General features: G+C 35.8%; 1 protein-coding gene across 9 annotated transcripts; it reads left to right on the top strand.

The window, feature by feature from the left end:
* The first annotated feature begins 840 nt into the window (after positions 1 to 840).
* On the top strand, positions 841 to 15,294 carry LOC18435143 (Copper amine oxidase family protein). 9 transcript variants are annotated; one of them, XR_016058258.1, is made up of 14 exons: positions 841 to 1,515; positions 2,774 to 2,889; positions 3,012 to 3,317; positions 7,182 to 7,294; positions 7,385 to 7,715; positions 9,241 to 9,456; positions 9,564 to 9,800; positions 9,885 to 9,946; positions 10,046 to 10,168; positions 11,150 to 11,335; positions 11,725 to 11,865; positions 12,936 to 13,204; positions 14,269 to 14,350; positions 14,935 to 15,294. XR_016058258.1 is itself a non-coding variant. In XM_020667776.2 (13 exons), exons 2-13 carry the CDS (start codon positions 2,126 to 2,128, stop codon positions 15,052 to 15,054), a joined length of 2,136 nt encoding a protein of 711 aa, XP_020523435.1. In that variant the 5' UTR covers positions 1,376 to 1,515; positions 2,097 to 2,125; the 3' UTR covers positions 15,055 to 15,294. The 9 variants fall into 9 exon arrangements, 4 of the variants coding, with proteins under 4 accessions (XP_006845257.1, XP_088726597.1, XP_088726596.1 ...); XR_016058256.1 differs by lacking the exons at positions 9,885 to 9,946; positions 10,046 to 10,168 and adding an exon at positions 10,629 to 10,945; XR_016058257.1 differs by having other exon boundaries at positions 9,885 to 10,168.
* The last annotated feature ends 3,150 nt before the right edge of the window (positions 15,295 to 18,444 follow it).

Below are 18,444 nucleotides of genomic sequence, written 5' to 3'. Positions count from 1 at the left end.
TGAAAAAAGGTTTGCTATTAATATACTCTGATTTTTTTTTGGAAAGTTAAATATCTTTTTCCTGTGTTATGAAATTTCTATTTCTATTTTATTTTTATTCTCCCCTAAACTTTCTCTGGTTCTTTGCTATAGGTATGGTACGTATTTATTCAGGAGGTTATGAGTAGACCGTAGTTAGTAAGTATGGGGTAGACTATTTCTTTATAGAAAGATAAAAACCGAATTCACCTACCCAATACTTATCTTGACGACTAGGATAGATAACCATTCTCATCACATTGAATATTTGGAATTTATATTTATAGGGAGGTCATTTTTACGTTGAGTGATATATATTAGCAAGTATGAGTAGATTATTTCTTTTTAAAAAGATGAAAATTGAATTCACCTACCAATACTTCTCTTGACGAATAGAATAGATAACCATCCTATGATTAGAAACATATCACATTGAAGATTTGGAATTTATATTTATAGGGAGGTCATTTTTATTACTCCTCACTACTATTAATTTTTTTATGTTGAGTGATATATATATTTAGAGTTTTAAAATTTCTAATATATATATTCGTGATTTCTTTACATGAAGATTTTTGCAGATCAGTGTTTTTGACCCATTTTTTTCATGGGGACATCTTATTTTAAAAATGATTAGTTTTCGATTTCATGGCGAGCCCATTTATTACCGACTATGGTCATAATTGGGCCAAGGCTCGGCTTGGGCAAGACGATAGGGGAATAGAGTGGGCCCGACCCATTGCCGCCCCTAGTTTGGAAATGGGTGTGATGCACGTGAAAGCCAACTATATAAGTATGTGGCGGTCGGGTGGCATATGATAAGGAAGGGTTTTGGAAAGAGAGAGATGAAACCTATGTGATAAGCAAGAGTTTTTGTAGGAGTTAGAGAGAGAAGGAAAGCGACTGCCATTTTTGGTGGCTGGTACCTCTCCAGAGATTCGTTCCCGATCAACGCAGAGAAGAGAGAGAATAGAGCCTGTGTCCGGACTCCATTGAAGAGAGAGAGAGAGAGATTGAGAGAGTGTGAGAGGAGTGTCGTGACTGTGGAAGAACAGTGGATCTCTTATGTGCGTTCTTTCCTGAGCTGTTTCCATTTTACTTGTTTTGTGGGGATCAAGAAAAAGTAGAGAGAGAATAGAGGAGAGAGAGGGGGTTGGGTCGAGGGTCAGTGTGCACAGAGAGGTTTGCTGTATGTCAGATTGTAACAACGCCAGTTACTACGGCGGTTTCGGAGAGCTTGCAAATCCCCTGCAATGGCCACAACTCAGGAAAAAGCGACGCTCTGTTGCACCTCTAATGGAGCCATTGGTGGTAATAATGCGCAGTCGAGAGAAGGAGCTCGTTCCTCCTCTGTCGTGGTGGAGAAGGCCGCCTCTGCTCCTCTCACAAGAGAGGCGGTTTCTGCAGAGGTGCCTGAATGGACAGATGAGAAGCAAAATCTCGCCCTAACTGGTTTGATTCACCCTGTTGATGCGCTCCACGAACCGCCTGCTAAAGGTCCTCTCTCTCTTTCTCACTTCTTTGCCCCTCTCTCTGTTACTCTCTCTTCGATGTTACTTTTTCATGAATCTATCTGGATTAATGTGAGAGTTTTGATGTTGTTATGTATTTGGGATGCTTGTATTGGGATTTATGATGGGCCACCTTTTTTTCATAATTGTGGAGTTGGATGAAGGAGAGTTCGGTTTTGTTATATTATTGAGTTTGGTTTATCACTTGTGATTATTTATTCGGGGGTTAATGAAATGTGGCTGTTCCAGTGATTATTCATTGGGGGATGTATGAATTTGAGTTTTGTTTTCTTCTTCTTCTCTTGTTTTCTTATTTGGGTTGCAGTTGGATCAATTTGAGTTATTTTTTTGTTGCCTAGGAGCTTTTTGTGTTGGGTTTTATAGAACTGATGTGATTAATGAGTGCATCAATGAATTTGAGGTGTCATTGTCATTACTTGTCTACTGTCTTTCCATTTTTTGTTTCAAATGAATTAATTTGGACTTTTTATTCTCTGTGAGATAGGATCTTTTTATGTTGGGTTGTATGAATTGTTCGGATTTATAAGTGGATTGATGAAATTGCAGTGTGGTGAAGATGTTGATGTCATGAATTGATGACTATTTATTTTGCAGGTTAGTTGATTTGGGTTGTTAGTGTCACTGTATTCTCTTGTTTTTCCATTATTGCTACAGCTGAATCAATTTGGTTTATTCCCAGAGGTTGGATCTTCTTGTATTAGGCTTTATGGCTCATGATTATTTTATTTGTGAATTCTTCAACTAGAATTGTTATGTTGTCACTCTTACTGCTATTTTCCCGTTACTGTTATGGCTGAACCAATGTGAGTTTTTCTGTGCTTTAAGATTGGTCAGTGGATAACGATTTAGATTTGGGTGATTGCGTAGACACCATTATTAATTTTTTTGTTCTTTTTTTGGGTCTGAAATGCTTGAATTCCCTCAAAATTATATGGATTGTACGGTTTTGAAATGTCAGAGTACTTAGTGGTTTAGCACATCTGGTTGTAACGAGGGATGCGGTTTGGGACTTCATTTTCTTTTTTTTTTTATAAGAGGGGTTTGGGGCTTTGTTCTACATTCAAAGTTGCCTCTTCTTTCTTTTCTTTCTCTATTTATTTACTCAAATGATAAGAATATCCATGGGTTACTTTTATCAAAAAAAATATCCATGGGTTACTGAAGATGTACTGTCTCTTTCTCCCATCTTAGTCTGATCTCCTGATGCAAAATTTATATTAAAGGTGCTGGGATACATGTGATGATGAGGGCTCAAACCAGGCATCCATTGGATCCACTTTCCGCGGCGGAGATTGCAGTGGCGGTGGCTACTGTCAGGGCTGCTGGGAAAACGCCAGAGGTTGTAAAATAAACTTCTTTGTTAGTTATTCTATTAAAAGTATTGTATAGGTGACTTTGATTTTAATCAATTTCTAAAAGATTTGGTTGTTTCTTCTGTTCTTTTTAATTGACTTTTTGCAGGTGAGGGATGGCATGAGGTTTATTGAAGTGGTATTGTGGGAGCCAGATAAGAGTGTGGTTGCATTGGCAGATGCGTACTTCTTCCCCCCTTTCCAACCCTCTCTACTCCCCAAAACCAAAGGTGGCCCTGTGATTCCCAGTAAGCTTCCTCCAAGGCGAGCTAGGCTTGTTGTCTACAACAAGAAGTCAAATGAGACAAGTATCTGGATCGTGGAACTTACTGAGGTTCATGCAGCGACACGAGGTGGCCATCACAGAGGAAAGGCGGTATCCTCTGAAGTGGTTCCAGATGTTCAGCCTCCTATGGTACAATTATGTCCTTCATTGCATTTTGGCCTTACTCTTCTGCTCGTTTTGCGTCATTGGTCATTGTGGTGCAGTTTGAATACCATGGCCTGTAGGAAAACTTTGTTGGTCTATGAATTTTAGTTTTGGAGACAAATTCGCTTATTCGTACTCACTAGTTTTTATTTGCAAGCAAATGATAAACTTTAGAATCTAAATACCTCATGGAGTCGGTACATTAACAACTTCAATCATCATATTAAACATAGTGGTTTGGTGATATTTCTAATATGTACATTGTTTTAGAATAAGCAAACATTCTCTTTGTCTGCAAGCATTTGTGCTTATAGGTTTACAGGAACATGGGTAGAACTGCTTCAGTACCCCTCTTGCCAATTTGATCATGTATTTTGTGCTTCAAAGTCGAGTGTATTTGTTAGTTATTTTCTGTTATCTGACACTTGTCTTCTTTATCCAAAGATGCCCTACCAATGCATCTTTTATGGACACATCATTTCACCTCCGGGATTTATTGAATTGTTCAATTCACTGCTTAACTCTACATCAATTCATTGCTGGAGTCTACACCTACATCACCTCACCAATCTTCAGGGGAATGGCAACTCTCATATGTATGAAACATAATGGTGTTCAAGCGGCACCACTGCTCAAGCGTTAGGAAAATGTTGGAAGTCAATAAGTGGGACACCTATATCTACGGTTGTACTATTGTAGTGTCATCCGATCCCACAGGGTGTTTAAAAGCTAAAAGAATCTTGCTTTCCGAGTCTCTAGAAAGATCTGTCTCATGTGGGACCTGCATTGCCTCAGAAACTCCCGTCAAAACTATGATTAAAGGCACATCTTTGAGAGCTCTCCAACTGTCATGGCATTAGTCAACATAAATTAATTTGCTAGTTAGGAACACCCATAGGTAAACCAAATCTTAAGCCCTCCATCTAGTTGAATTCTTCGAGGACCATAATCCCCTAAGAGCACTTTGTCCCTAATATATTCTTCTATCAATTTCACTTGTTTGATTTGAGTTTAAAATTATTCTCCTGTTCCTTTCTAACCAAATGTTCCATAGAATTTTTACTAGGCACATCTTTGATAGAGTGGGAACATTGTGGAGAAAATTGGGTACTAGATCCCACTTTTAAAGAAGGCCAGCTACAAAAATCAACATCACCTTTTCATGCCAAAAAGATCTAAGAGGGACCGGCAAATGCGCTATGGAGCCTAAGATGATCAATCCTCACCTCAGCCTCCCTGCAGACTGGAAACATTAGGAAATCGATTTCTTTGAGTCTTGTCCGTAGTTATGATGCAGGGAGAAAATAATAAACAGAATAAAATAAATATAATTAAAAAGGTTAATATATTAAACTAACTTTCTTGGTCTGCAAGGGAGTCATCCCAAGATCTTTTCACAAGATCAAAACACCTTCTTTATTGTCCTTTCACCATCATACAAAGAAGGGACCTCTTCTCTTTCAATGCAAAATAAATTGAATAATAAATAAAAATAAAATAAAATTAGAATACTAACATAAAATAAAATTATCCCTTAAAAACAAGTCTAACATATCCTAACCAACCCAATCATGCTAAGTTATATCCATATCCGTCTTTTTTTAAAAAGCTAAACTGTTAATTCTACCCCTTAAATTTGTACAACTAAAAAGACAAGAATAATCCTAAAGAAAGCTAGAAATCCACATAACATATTTTCTATGTCCTAAAAAAATATATAAAAATAAAAAATTGAAAAAATCATTTTTTTATTTGCATCATTCTCCCGGGGTTGGGAGAAGCTCGACCTCGAGCTTACTTCTTAAAAGGCCAATCAAATAATTGGTGAGGTAGTCCCACCATTCTTCTCTGTACTTTATCTTAAATAAACCAATTCATCACATATATTGTGCGCAACTTGAAGTGGAGAATACTAGGATCTCGAGCTTAATCTTGATTTCTCCTTCAGACTCACAGTGTTGGATTTCAAATACTGCATCACACATCTCTAGGTCTGCAAGGGGGTCCACCCCTAGTTCTTTTCACAAGATCAAAACACCTTCTTTATTTTCCATTCACCATCATACAATGAAGGGACCTCTACCCTTTAGATGCAAACTAAAATGAATAATAAACAAAAATAAAATAAAAATAGAAAATTAAACTCTATCTCCCCCATATCTTTTAAAACAAATCTAACATATCCTAACCAACCAAACCATGCTAAGCCCCATGCCCCTATCCATATCCATCTTTTTTTTAAAAAAAAAAACTAAACTTACAATTCTACCCCTTAAATCTCTACAACTGAAAAGATAAGAATAACCTTAAAGAAAACTAAAACTCCAAATAATATATTTCTAGGTCCTAGAAAAATATAAAAAAAATAATTAAAAAGATATTTTTATTTGCATAAAGTTACCATCCATCTGAAGCATTAGGCACTTGGAAGGGTAGGGAAATTCTAAACAAAGGAAGCCTAATGTTGCAATACTTGCATGCATGTTAAGGAGGTAGTGAAGCACTTAATAGAGGGAATATGGCCCCATTTTGATAGGAGGCTTCTAGTCCTGAGGTGATCAATCCTCTCCTCGGCCTCCCCACAGACTGGAAACTTTAGTAAATTGGATTCTCTGAGTGTTGTTTGTAGTTGCCAACTATCTGAAGCATTAAGTACTTGGAAGGGCTATGAACTACCAAACATAGGAAGCCTAAGGTTGCAATACTTGCATGCATGTTAAGGAGGCATGTGAAGGACTTAATAGAGAGAATACCACCCCGTTTTGAAATTAGGTTTTCTAGTCCTGACACTGGAACAAACTCCTCTTAGGTTAGTACATCACTGCAGGAACCTTATTGACACTGTCCTCCCTTGGGTCCCTGCAACATTTTGGGCACAAAGCACTGCCTGTATGATGCTCGAAGCACTCATTTTTACCAGTTCGCTCTCCTATCCCTTCCCTCAAAAAATTGAGTCTTCGGAAATGGACCTGAAAGGCACTTTCCCATGCAAAATATCAGCCCTAAATGACCCTTCAAGGGTGTCCACAAACTGAACTTGTTACTGTAGAAGAAAGTCCCCACAGGTGATGCCTCTCTAGACAGGTCAAGGGTCCCCAGCTGCCTTACTCGCCATCTTTCCCTGTTGTGCCAATATTTACCTGCTGTGATCCATCTCCATACCATTTCTGATTCAATTCCTAAAAAATGCTTGTCTCCATAGCCATTTTCTCAGTAGATCCTAATTTACTATCCTGATTCTTTCAGAACTAGACTACAAGATGATGTTCTTTGCAAGTAATTCCTCTGTCATATCATTTGCTGCCACTAATTGAAAAACGAGTATTATCTAGGGCAATTACCTTAATAATATTAGTTAGTGATTGTCTCATTGGTTTGGCTTGTATATAACTGGAAGTTCCTCATGCAGTCTACTTTGTTCAAGTTATTCACCTCAGTATGGTCAAAACAGTTCTTGTTCAAGTTTTTAACTTCTTTTCACCTTGTGGTAACTTCTGAAACTTGTGGTGGATGTATCTGTGATAATAGAGAGTTACGTGTTGTTGTTATCTACCACTAACTAGCCTATTCTCTTGCAAATTGCAAAATTAAGAACATATCACAGAGCTGCATTGCTTTATCCGTTGACATGTGTCCCTGAGTTCACCTTTAATGCGTTCTTTGCATTTCTAAATCAAATATTTTATGCAGATAGCTAAAATCTACTGTTAGAAATTGCATGACCGTATGGTACTTAAAGGTTTCCATAATATACAATGAGTATAAAAATGTTGTTAGATCTTTGATGCAGAGTATAGTAGCTCTGAAATTTGAATTCCTTATGCAAGCTATTGTGTTTGCTAAATGCAGGATGCTGTGGAATATGCCGAGTGTGAAGCTGTTGTCAAGGATTATCCTCCTTTCAGGGAGGCAATGAAAAAGAGGGGTATAGAGGACATGGATCTTGTAATGGTCGATGCATGGTGGGTTATGTTCTCATGTCGTGTGTCTTGACATTTGCATACACTTAGGATGATCATATCTGTCGTTCTGAACATTCATTCTCTCTGCAGGTGTGTTGGTTATCATAGTGATGCAGATGCCCCAAGTCGCAGACTTGCAAAACCACTTATCTTCTGTAGAACTGAAAGTGACTGTCCAATGGAGAATGGATATGCACGCCCCGTTGAAGGAATTCATATACTTGTTGATATGCAAAACATGGTTGTTATTGAGTTTGAGGACCGAAAGTTAGTTCCCTTGCCCCCAGCTGACCCTTTGAGGAATTATACCCCTGGAGAGACACGAGGGGGCATTGATCGAAGTGATATTAAACCCCTTCACATCCTTCAGCCAGAGGGTCCAAGTTTTCGGGTTAATGGATATTTTGTGGAATGGCAGAAGGTGAATTGCAGTAGTACTTTTTTGGTTTTCATATATTGAGTTTTTTTTTTGGGGGTTTTCATATATTGAGTTTTTTTTTTTTTCATTTTAGGGGTTAAATATAAACCCCATAACGTTTTTATACAACTTTGGGGTCAACATGACCCTCTTTGCTCTTTTCGCCCAAAAAAAAAACGAAAAAGGCCTTACGGTCTTGGGGGCCTGCCTAGCCCGCCCAGGTACATCCGCCCCTATAGGGTTTCCTCGGTCTAGGCGTGCGGATTTTTTGTCCAGGCCGCCTAGGCGCCAGGCGGGCCGTTTTTTAAAACATTGAATGCGGTAGTATTTCTGGATAGATCAGCTGCCTGTTGGTCCATGTTAATATGTGTTCATCCATGTGTTATATGTGAATGTATGTCTATTCGTTGATATTTTTGGAATCGAAATTTGTTTTGGTGTCCTGGTGAAATTATAACCATGGTTGTCTAACTTCTCTGACAACTCTTTCAGCTCATAGTTCAACACCTAGTTCATTATCTCACATTTATGTTCTGCTTGGCTCATAGTTCTTATAGGTTTATTTTGAATTGGAAATAAGTACTTTGAAACCTAGACATTTAGATGAATTCAATCATATTGGATTCTTTGAAACAAGGAAATAGATGTATTGCTTGACATACGCACTCAAGGAATGATATTTCATGTGTGGGCGAATATTTTATATATATATATATATATTCCTTTTATATTTTCATATGATAAACTGCTTTCTTGATAATTATTGATACCAAAATCTAGTTGTCTTTTATTATTTTCAAGGGCTAATTTAAGTTATTTTGATCCCCACACTTTGGTACGCTGCATGTTCTGTTGGTTGATATATTTGCACACTCACACTTTTTGATAGGTAATTTATGCTAATCTCCCAAAAAAAGTTAACCTCTTATTATATTAAAAAATAAAAAACCTTATATTCCAAAATCCAATTCCAGTGAGTGTGTTTCATGCGCTTGGGCATGTGCATATGATCTTATGCGTTGTAACATGATTGACATAATATTGTTTAGTTGTTGTAAGGTGACATAACATAATAACAGTGTTCAAAACTTCTAGCTGGTTTACTGACTCATTAACTGTTAGAACTGAGTCAACTCTCTGTATAAGTTAGCTCTGAAAACTTGGCAAGTCTTTCGAGTTTGTGTGAAGAATTTTAAGAAGCAAAGCATCTACTAGAATGCTACGACATAAAAGGAAGCCATTAATTAGTCAATCATTGTAGAAAACTGTATAAAAGGTGAAACTGAGAAACATCTCGAGCTTTATCTCCATTAAACGTGCCCACTTGACAATTGAGTTGACTCTGGTGAGTTTTTAAACTCTGACTTGAAATGATTTTTCTTTCACTGCCCAAGAGTAATACCTTATGTCCAAATTCTCAATACATGTCTATATGTATAATGTTGCCCACTAAATCCTGCAAGTATTTCGGATGCAAGTTGACTTGCTAACATTTGTCTTGATCTACCTTTTTCTTTGCCCCACACAGTGGAACTTCCGAATTGGTTTCACTCCTAGAGAGGGCCTAGTGATATACTCTGTGGCATATATTGATGGAAGCAGGGGTCGGAGACCTGTAGCCCACAGGTTAAGTTTTGTTGAGATGGTTGTTCCCTATGGGGATCCCAATGAACCACATTACAGAAAGAATGCATTTGATGCAGGAGAAGATGGCCTTGGAAAAAATGCACATTCACTAAAAAGGGTATTTGATGGTCTCTTACAATGGATTTTATTTAATCATTGAAATTTCATGCTTCATTTTACTCAAATCAAATTTGATAAGTTATAAAAATGCTTGTCGTGATGCAGGGTTGTGATTGTTTAGGCTACATCAAATATTTTGATGCTCATTTTACAAATTTCACTGGGGGAGTGGAAACAATTGAAAACTGTGTCTGCTTGCATGAGGAAGATCATGGAATATTATGGAAACATCAAGATTGGAGAACTGGGTTGGCAGAAGTCCGGAGGTCAAGACGGTTAACTGTATCTTTTATATGCACTGTGGCTAATTACGAATATGGATTTTTTTGGCACTTTTATCAGGTGACATTTTTTACTCCTATGTTAGATGCTATTTTTGTTGGTAATAAAAATTGACTTGGTGATTTTGATTCTATGTGCATCCAGGTTTTGGTTCTTCATTGAATGGATCAACTTCCAGTTATTTAATGACGATACTGTTGGAAAACGTAATATTAACGCTTTAGGGATTGTATATTCTGAGACCATTTACCTTTGATACAAGGTGGTCACAATTACTTACACCCATCTGATGTGAAATTTGATAGCTTGGATGTGTCACAAAGTTCGAGAAAATTTCTTTTGAAGTTTGAGCTTGGTCAATGGAATAATTGCAGCCACCCAATTTCACATCCAATGGCCAAGATTAATGTGACCACCTTGTACCAAAGGTAAATGGTCTCATTCTATACTTTCCCTAGACTTTATTTGTAGCTATGTATCCTGTGAATATTCACAAACCTTTGGATGACCTGTATTGTTTCTATATATGTTCATTTGAACTGCTACTTCAGGAAATATTGACAGTATCTTTTTCTTCTCCCTAAAAAGGTGGGGTTGAGGTCATGGTGGTAGCACACTTGAGCCTCAGCTACCGGTCTAGGTTTCCATTCCCACTGAAGCATTCGAAAACTGCTAATTATTTCTAAAAACAGGTTGGGGCCTGTATTCCCCACTGATCTAGCCCCCCCCAAAAAAAACAAAGGGTCCCATGCTCAATGGGCCACGAATATCAAAATTTTTGATGTCAGAATTAGTTTCATAGTCTCTGTCACCGTGTTTTTTGCATCTTATGATAATGAGATAAGGGATTCATATTTGATCTCTTGTTGCTTTTGTCCTCCATTTTAGACCCGATTATTAATCCCAAGTGCGCTAAAGCTCTAATTCTTGGAGGCACCAAAGAGATGTGCATTGCCCTAAACCGAACTCTCCCACATAGGTGATGCCCTCCAAATCTCCTAGAAGATAGAGTTCAGATGTTTCAGAGAAAGCCCTCTTTGAATGGAATAGCTTTTCCTTTCTACCCATCCATCAAAGAGTTTGTTGAATGACTTGTGGTATGAAAGGATTAATGATGATTGCGTCTATTTTGAGCAAAGAACTTGCAGCTTATTTTGGTTACTCAGTAATAGGAAAAGAAATGAACTACAAATTGCGGCTTAAAGGTTAATCCCTTCCTGTCTTTAGTTTGTTTTGGAAACTATGTCAGTAAATGTGTGGGTGTTACTTCATTTGTATGTTGTGAAAAGCTTGTTATGATATAAACATTGTCTGATTTCCATTTAACTTATGGATATTTTGATGTGCATTTGAGAAACATTTTTGTCTGTGAATATTACATCTGCCTTTTTATGTTTTTTGGCTCACAGGATGGGAAAATTGAGGCTGAAGTGAAGTTAACTGGAATTCTCAGCTTAGGAGCTCTGCAACCTGGTGAATCTAGGAAGTATGGAACAACAATAGCTCCTGGCTTGTATGCTCCAGTTCATCAGCACTTCTTTGTTGCTCGCTTGGATATGGCTGTAGATTGCAAGCCTGGGGAAGCACTTAATCAGGTAAGCTTCTCTATCATCTAGCATGTTTCCCAAATTACTTATATGTGTTTTTTATTCTTTTTGCAGTTTTCTGCATTTCATCCTCTATCCAATATCAAAGAATATGTACTTTATTGTTCTCTAAATGCATGTAGATGATATTTACATGGTAAAAGTGCCCATGATCCACTTGTGAAGATGGAACAATTTGAATTATCATGACCTGAAATAGTGTAATCCAGAGATCAAACCCCATGGTGTCTTTGTAGTTCACTTTATCTGATCAATACATCTATGCAAGATGGAAAGCAAATCTAAATGATTCTACTTTTTTCCCAGTCCATTTAGTGAAGGAAACCTTGTTTCTATGGTGAACCTTTTGTCGTTGAGATATATGTTTATATTGCCAGGTAGTTGAGGTGAATGTCAAAGTTGAGGAGCCAGGAAAGAATAATATTCACAACAATGCATTTTATGCAGAGGAGGAACTGCTCAGATCAGAATTGCAAGCAATGCGTGATTGTAATCCGTTGACTGCTCGGCATTGGATCGTAAGGATTTTGTTATTCTCTTCAAATCATTAAAAACTAGAATCTTTGTTTCATTCTAGATTGGTCCTCTGCATGCATTGTGAAATCTTCTAATAGACTCTGTCAAAATTGTAGTTATAGACTCTCAACTAAGTTATAAAAAAACAATCTTTATAGTTTTGGTGCTTCTTTATTCAAATATAATTTAATGGCATAAGGGGAAAATAGTGTGAGTTATGGTTCTTTCTAAATTATTGCTATATGTTTGTGGAAGATACAAATATGGCATCACTGCTGTCAAGTTGACCATTTTTTCTTAGGTTTTTTTGGGTTTATTTTTTAAAATGGTGGAGTTTCTTCTTGGGGGTTTGATGGCAAGTGGGCTTTAAAACCTTTGTTTGAGGAATTTGAACTAGTTCCTATGGAGTTCCTACAGTGCAGCAGAGATGGGTAAGCCTGTCTTTAGGGCAATTGAAAATGGTCCAGGAAAGTTTAGGGGGAATAGTGGGGATGAATAGTTATATTGCAACCTTCAGCTTTGTTCGAATCATAAAATAGAAACTAACTACTTTGAAAATCTTAACTATTCTAGAAGTTTTTTTTCATGTTGGAAGAATAAGTTGTCATAGATATTATTTTGATAATTCTTTATTATCACGTGATTCTAAAAAAATCCTGTTTTTTTAAAATAGATTCTGCATCTTTTTATGCTTATGAAGGATGACCTAAAGGGCAGTACCTCCTTGATTTTAAACCTAAGAACTAAGGACAATTAATGAGGTGGTATTTGGATTCTGCATCATGGTTGTGTTGTGTAAGATTTGTTCTTTGTACAGGAGTGAAATACAAAATGTTATACTTAATTGGTTTCAGTGATTGTGTAAAATCTCATTATCTACTTATTGGAATTTCATAACCTCATTTCACATTCTTCTATATGGCATGCCATGCCATGCATGTATCTCATTGTCACCAAATCTGTGAGTCTATTGTTGTCCTTCAGATTTTGTTCGACAATAATGAGCATTTCCCAATAAAGGGTTACTCAACTGATGCCATGTGCCACATGTGTTATGGTATGTGTTAATCAGGTTCGGAACACCAGGTCTGTCAACCGAACTGGGCAATTAACTGGCTATAAGTTGCTGCCTGGCTCAAATTGCTTACCCTTAGCTGGTTCAGAGGCTAAGTTTCTACGGAGAGCTGCCTTCTTGAAGCACAATCTTTGGGTTACTGCATATAAACGTGATGAAAAGTATCCTGGAGGAGAGTTTCCTAATCAAAATCCACGTATTGATGAGGGCTTGGCCACATGGGTGAAGCAGAATAGACCTCTGGAAGAAAATGATATTGTTCTTTGGTCAGTTGTGCAATTCTTTGACATGCATGGTCTTTCAAGCAATATTTAATGCAATTTAAGAAAGGAAAATTGTTGTACGCATCAGGGGACGCAGTCCTACTTTTGCATCCCCCGAGGCGTAAAACATCTATCTTAAAGGTGGATGCACGTTTGGTCCCCTCCAAAAAAAGTTGAAAGCAATGGTCTTTTTTTTTGTAAAGAAGAGGGACTCATTCCTACATATTGAGCCCTTGAACTCATAGAAACCTTGTCCTTTAAGAAATGTTTTGACTTGATGCCTTCTGAATTTCTTGGCCATCTACCTTCTCTGTGACATGAGTTACTACTTCTCTCTGTTTGCATTTGTAAACATACGATTTAGTCTTTTGTGATCTTTAAGCATTTGAAAATTGCTGATGCCTTGATCTATTTATCAACTTGAATAAATAAAGATTAATTAATATTTTATGCAATTATGGCTCAAATATCCCTGGTCCCGAGTTTCCTGCTCCTAATTTTCAGTCTCAACAAGAATTTACTGTTGGTCTCGTGATCTTCTATGGCTCAACAATCAGTTCCAAACCATTGGATGCTTTTGAATGCTTCATAAACTCTTAGTGATGCCAGCTTTGTATTATGCGTCGAGAAATTTTTCCTATTCTAATGATCGAAGAAATAAAAGAAGAAAAAGCTTTTCCTCTCTCTTGTACAACTGTACAGAACATTGATTCTCAGGGAAATGGATTTGTGACATATGGGTTGGCTTCTCAAAAAATCAATAACTTGATTATTTTGATCTCTTTCATTTCAGACCTTTTCTCGATGCTCCTGTCACATTAAACTGTATCACCTTTATGAGATTTATGGATTAAATGCTTAAGGGAAGGTTCTGAAAAAAAAAAATGCTCAAGGGAAGAAAACTTTTATTTTGTTAATGAATATGCATTTCCTACATGTACGATGGCTTTCTGCATGTCCTACTTGTTTCTAATGCCTGGCTGCCTTTAGACATTCCTCATTTAGTTTGCGTCTGCATATATGTTTTCTATGTTCAGCTGTTCCTAAATTTGTAACTTGTATGACAGGTATGTATTTGGAGTTACACACATACCTCGTCTTGAAGATTGGCCTGTCATGCCTGTTGATCGGATAGGGTTTATGCTTATGGTAGGCTTGATGATTAATATATTTGTGTGATATTATTGTCATATTCTTGTTTATTGTTCCCTTATTTTAAGGATATATTTTGGGCCATGTAGAATTGCTTAAATTTTGATCGTGATGTTTGAAAATGAGCTTATGTGAGATCAGATACCAAGTCTTCATAGCTGATCTTTGCACTGATAAGCACCACCATTTCTGTTTTGCGGGGATGCTTGGTGCAAAATCAGCATAAGAAGTACAATTTGCAGTTTTTCAAGGACATTTATTCAGTTTATCATTTTAAGTAATGAACAATTCATGCTTGATTCACTTTTTTAAGCTTCCAAAATTTGCACTCGTCACTGGATTAAAATCTATTTTAAATAGATTTGGACTCCGCATTTCTATATAGGTTGCCACCTGTGGGAAAAGTTAAAACATTTTTAATGATTCAACTCTCCTTCATGAGGGAAAGAAGCATGTCACGCGTGAGGGATTTCAGTGTTGAGCAATTACTGCCTTGTACCATAATTGCATTGTTGCCTTAGTTGGAGAATAATAGAGTACGAGGATGTTACTAATGATGGGTATCGGTTGATGATTTGCAGCCTCATGGTTTCTTCAACTGCTCTCCGGCTGTGGATGTTCCCCCCAGTTCAACTGAGACGGATCTCAAGGAAATTGGGGTGCCAAAGCCGCTTCAGAATGGGCTTGTTTCAAAGCTTTAAACTTGGGTGATTTTCCTCTTGCTATTGTGTCTTATTTAGTTGCTGCAAAGGCCTACAGAGCTAAAATCTGTGTTGCGAATGCTGTTCTTGGTGTGAGACTGTTTTCTCCCCCCAAAAGAAAAAAAAATCCCTTGTATTAGTTTTCTTGTTGTTTGTTGACTCTGTTGTTGATGGACTACCAGTTTTATGCGACTTTGTAGTGATGGATTTCAGAATCTCGTGTATTCATAGCATTTGTAATTTTGTGCGTTTTATTATGGGTGGGATTTGTATAAGCTGTAGAAGTATCTTGCACAATTTACTTGGGAGATATAGTTTGGTGTTGGACCTTATAATGGCTTAAGAATTTATTTTGAGAAATGATTTTATAGGACCTTCCCTCACCTATAAAAGATCATCATTAAATTTGGCACGGATCTATAGAAAAGTCAAGTCCCACGTCCATGTGATAACTTTTCTAGAGATCCATGCCAACTTTAATGGTGATTTTTTGGGCACATCTGGGTGGGGAGGATCTTATAGGATCATTACTTATTTATTTTTATCCCCAGTTATTAAATTTAAAATTTCAAAAGTGGTACGAATTGAGCAAATGCATAAATATTTGAAAATCTTGATATGTTTTAGATAATTTGTTTCAAGATGCATTATTTTTAAGATTTGAAATCTTTTTCTTTGTATCTATAAATCTCAAGGTCGAGATGATCAGTTGGAGGGTTTTTCAACGTTGAAACACTCTTTTTCTAGGGGATTTTTGGGGTGTATTTCACTTCTGAAGGTTGTAAGGATTTTTGGGGTGTGTTTCACTTCAAAAGGTTGTAATTTTACAAAAAAAAAATTTCTCAGTATTGTTGTGGACCTTTTCCTTTTGCCATTACTCTCTCTTATTGTCCTTCCCTTTCTTTGCCCCTTCCCTCCTCATGTATAAATACTTGAAAATCTTGATATGTTTTATATGATTTGTTTCAAGATGCATCATTTTTAAGATTTGAAATCGTTTTCTTCATATCCACAAATCTCAAGGTCGAGATGATATATTCGAGGGTTCTTTAAAGTCGGAACACTCTTTTGTGGGGGAATTTTGGGGTGTATTTCACTTTAGAAGGTTGTAATTTTACATAAAATTTTTCTCTTTCGTTCTAAGCTTTTTCATTATTAGTCCCTCTTCTCTTTTCCTGTTGTCCTTTACTTTCCCTCCCTCTCTGAAGCCATATACGGGGTCATCCACGTTCCTGAAACAAAAGAATGGAAATGAATTTATAAGTCGTTTGGCTTCCTGAGTAAATAAACCCAGATTTGGAATCATAACTTTAGTATATCGGACTTTAGTTTTGCTAGAACTTGGTTATTAAAATGTGATTGTTTGGATGGTTTTGAACAATGCCTAGGTTATACTGTGCTAGTTTCATGTTTGGATCGTATGAGTTGGTTATTAAAATATGATTGTTTGGATGGTTTGAACAATATTTAGCTTACGAAGTCTCATGTTTGGATTGGATCTTATGTTTGCATAATCTAGATTTGCTATTTATTGACTATAGTACTTTGAAAACAACAACAATTTTATTATATATTGTTATTATATTTCATAATAATATTATTATATAATATGATGATTTTTTTATTATTATATTTCATAATAATATTATTATATAATATTATGATATTTTGTTATAAACTATATCAATATTATTATTGTACAAATTGTTAATATTATTGATATTATTATATATCATAATGAAAATACTAAAGAAAAGTTCACATACGTTAACCTTATATTGTAGAAGAAGGTGCACTTTAAAAGCCCATCGAAAAATATTATTTTGACATTGCAAAATCCTTCAATTGATAATCTTGACATCGAAATGTATGGATATATAAAAGAACATCGAGATGTATGGATATATAAAAAAACAGATTACTTTTAGGTCTTGAAAGTGATGCATCTTTTAGTGTATTATCTAGATATCTATTTTCAAGATTTTTAATTGTTTATATATCTTTTCAATCTGTATCATTTTTAGAGCTTTAAATTTAAAAATTAGGGATGACAATAATTTTTTAGGCCATCACAAAGTTTGTGTGCACTAAAATTGTATTTTTTTAGCATAATTTACTAGGATGGTTTAAAGTTGACGCCATATACAAATTACACCAATAATATAACAACAATAATATATTATGGCTTCACTGAGGCTATGGCTTTTATTAGAGCATAATGGAAAATTAGGATTTATGTAGTTGACTCCAATTAATTGGAAAAAAGCTAAAATGATGATGATTGTTGTTGCTCTTCTTCTTGTTAGTTTGTAATATATAATAATACATTACTATTATGCATAATAATATACTATCATACTCAATATTAATATATGCTATTATTATTTTAATAATATTATTATTAGTACTTTATCATTACTAATATAATAGCATTAATGTTAAGGGTACGGTTTGTATAGAGCCTAGGCTACGAACAATCAAATTAGAGCCTACTTTTAAATGGTGTCGAGAAACGTAGTTTCAATACTGGAAATTTTTGTGATGGCCAAAAAATATATTTTCATCTTTATTTTTAAAGTTTAAAGTTTAAAAAATAGTGTAGATCGACATATCTATGAAAACTTAAAAATCTTGAAACTTGACGGTCAAAAAATGCGTTACGAAATACACTATTCCCAAAATTTGAAATCCATTTTTTTTTCATGTCCATGCATCTTGATGTCAAAATAATCAATTTGAAGATATTTGGGCATCAAAACAACCTCTTCTAGTGTAATTTTAGAGGTAGGCTCTTATTTGATATTTTAGAGCCTCGACTCTATATAAACTTTTCCCTAATGGGAGCCTACCTCAAAAATTTCACTAGAAGATGTTGTTTTGATGCCCAAATATTCTCAAATTGATTATCTTGACATCAAGATGCATGAACATTAGAAAAAAAATGGATTTCAAATTCTAGAAATAGTGTATTTTGTAACACATTTTTTGGCCGTCAATTTTCAAGATTTCAAGTTTTCATAGATCTATCAATCTACACTATTTTTAAAGCATTAAACTTTATAAATAAATATGAAAATATTTTTAACGCTATCACAAAGATTTTCAGTATTGAAACCACATTTCTCGACATTTTTCGAAGCTAATCTCTAATTTGATTGTTTAGAGCCCGGGCTCTATACAAACCGCACCCAAGATATAATGTTTACTATTTTTATAATAATATAAATCATTTCAATATAAATAATACCGTTATTGGTTATTAATATGTTGTTATTTTTATAATAAAATTGTTAATACTTTATTATTACTAACAGGGAGAGTCTAAGGTCAGCCCACTAGTTGACGACTACAATAACGCCCAACAACCTATATTGAATCTGGGGCGATCTA

This window comes from Amborella trichopoda, chromosome 6 (assembly GCF_054954075.1).
Source record: "Amborella trichopoda isolate Santa Cruz 75 chromosome 6, AtrichopodaSantaCruz75HAP2 v2.0, whole genome shotgun sequence".
Classification (NCBI taxonomy): domain Eukaryota; kingdom Viridiplantae; phylum Streptophyta; class Magnoliopsida; order Amborellales; family Amborellaceae; genus Amborella; species Amborella trichopoda.
This window is presented reverse-complemented; position numbering and strand designations above follow the sequence as displayed.

What these genes read in the sequence shown, in the direction of transcription:
- LOC18435143 (XM_006845194.4), top strand. Translation starts at nt 1,272, where the DNA reads ATGGCCACAACTCAGGAAAAAGCGACGCTCTGTTGCACCTCTAATGGA. An exon ending in CAGATGTTCAGCCTCCTATG is followed by an intron (nt 3,318 to 7,181) that starts GTACAATTATGT and finishes TGCTAAATGCAG; the next exon opens with GATGCTGTGGAATATGCCGA. An exon ending in CTTGTAATGGTCGATGCATG is followed by an intron (nt 7,295 to 7,384) that starts GTGGGTTATGTT and finishes TTCTCTCTGCAG; the next exon opens with GTGTGTTGGTTATCATAGTG.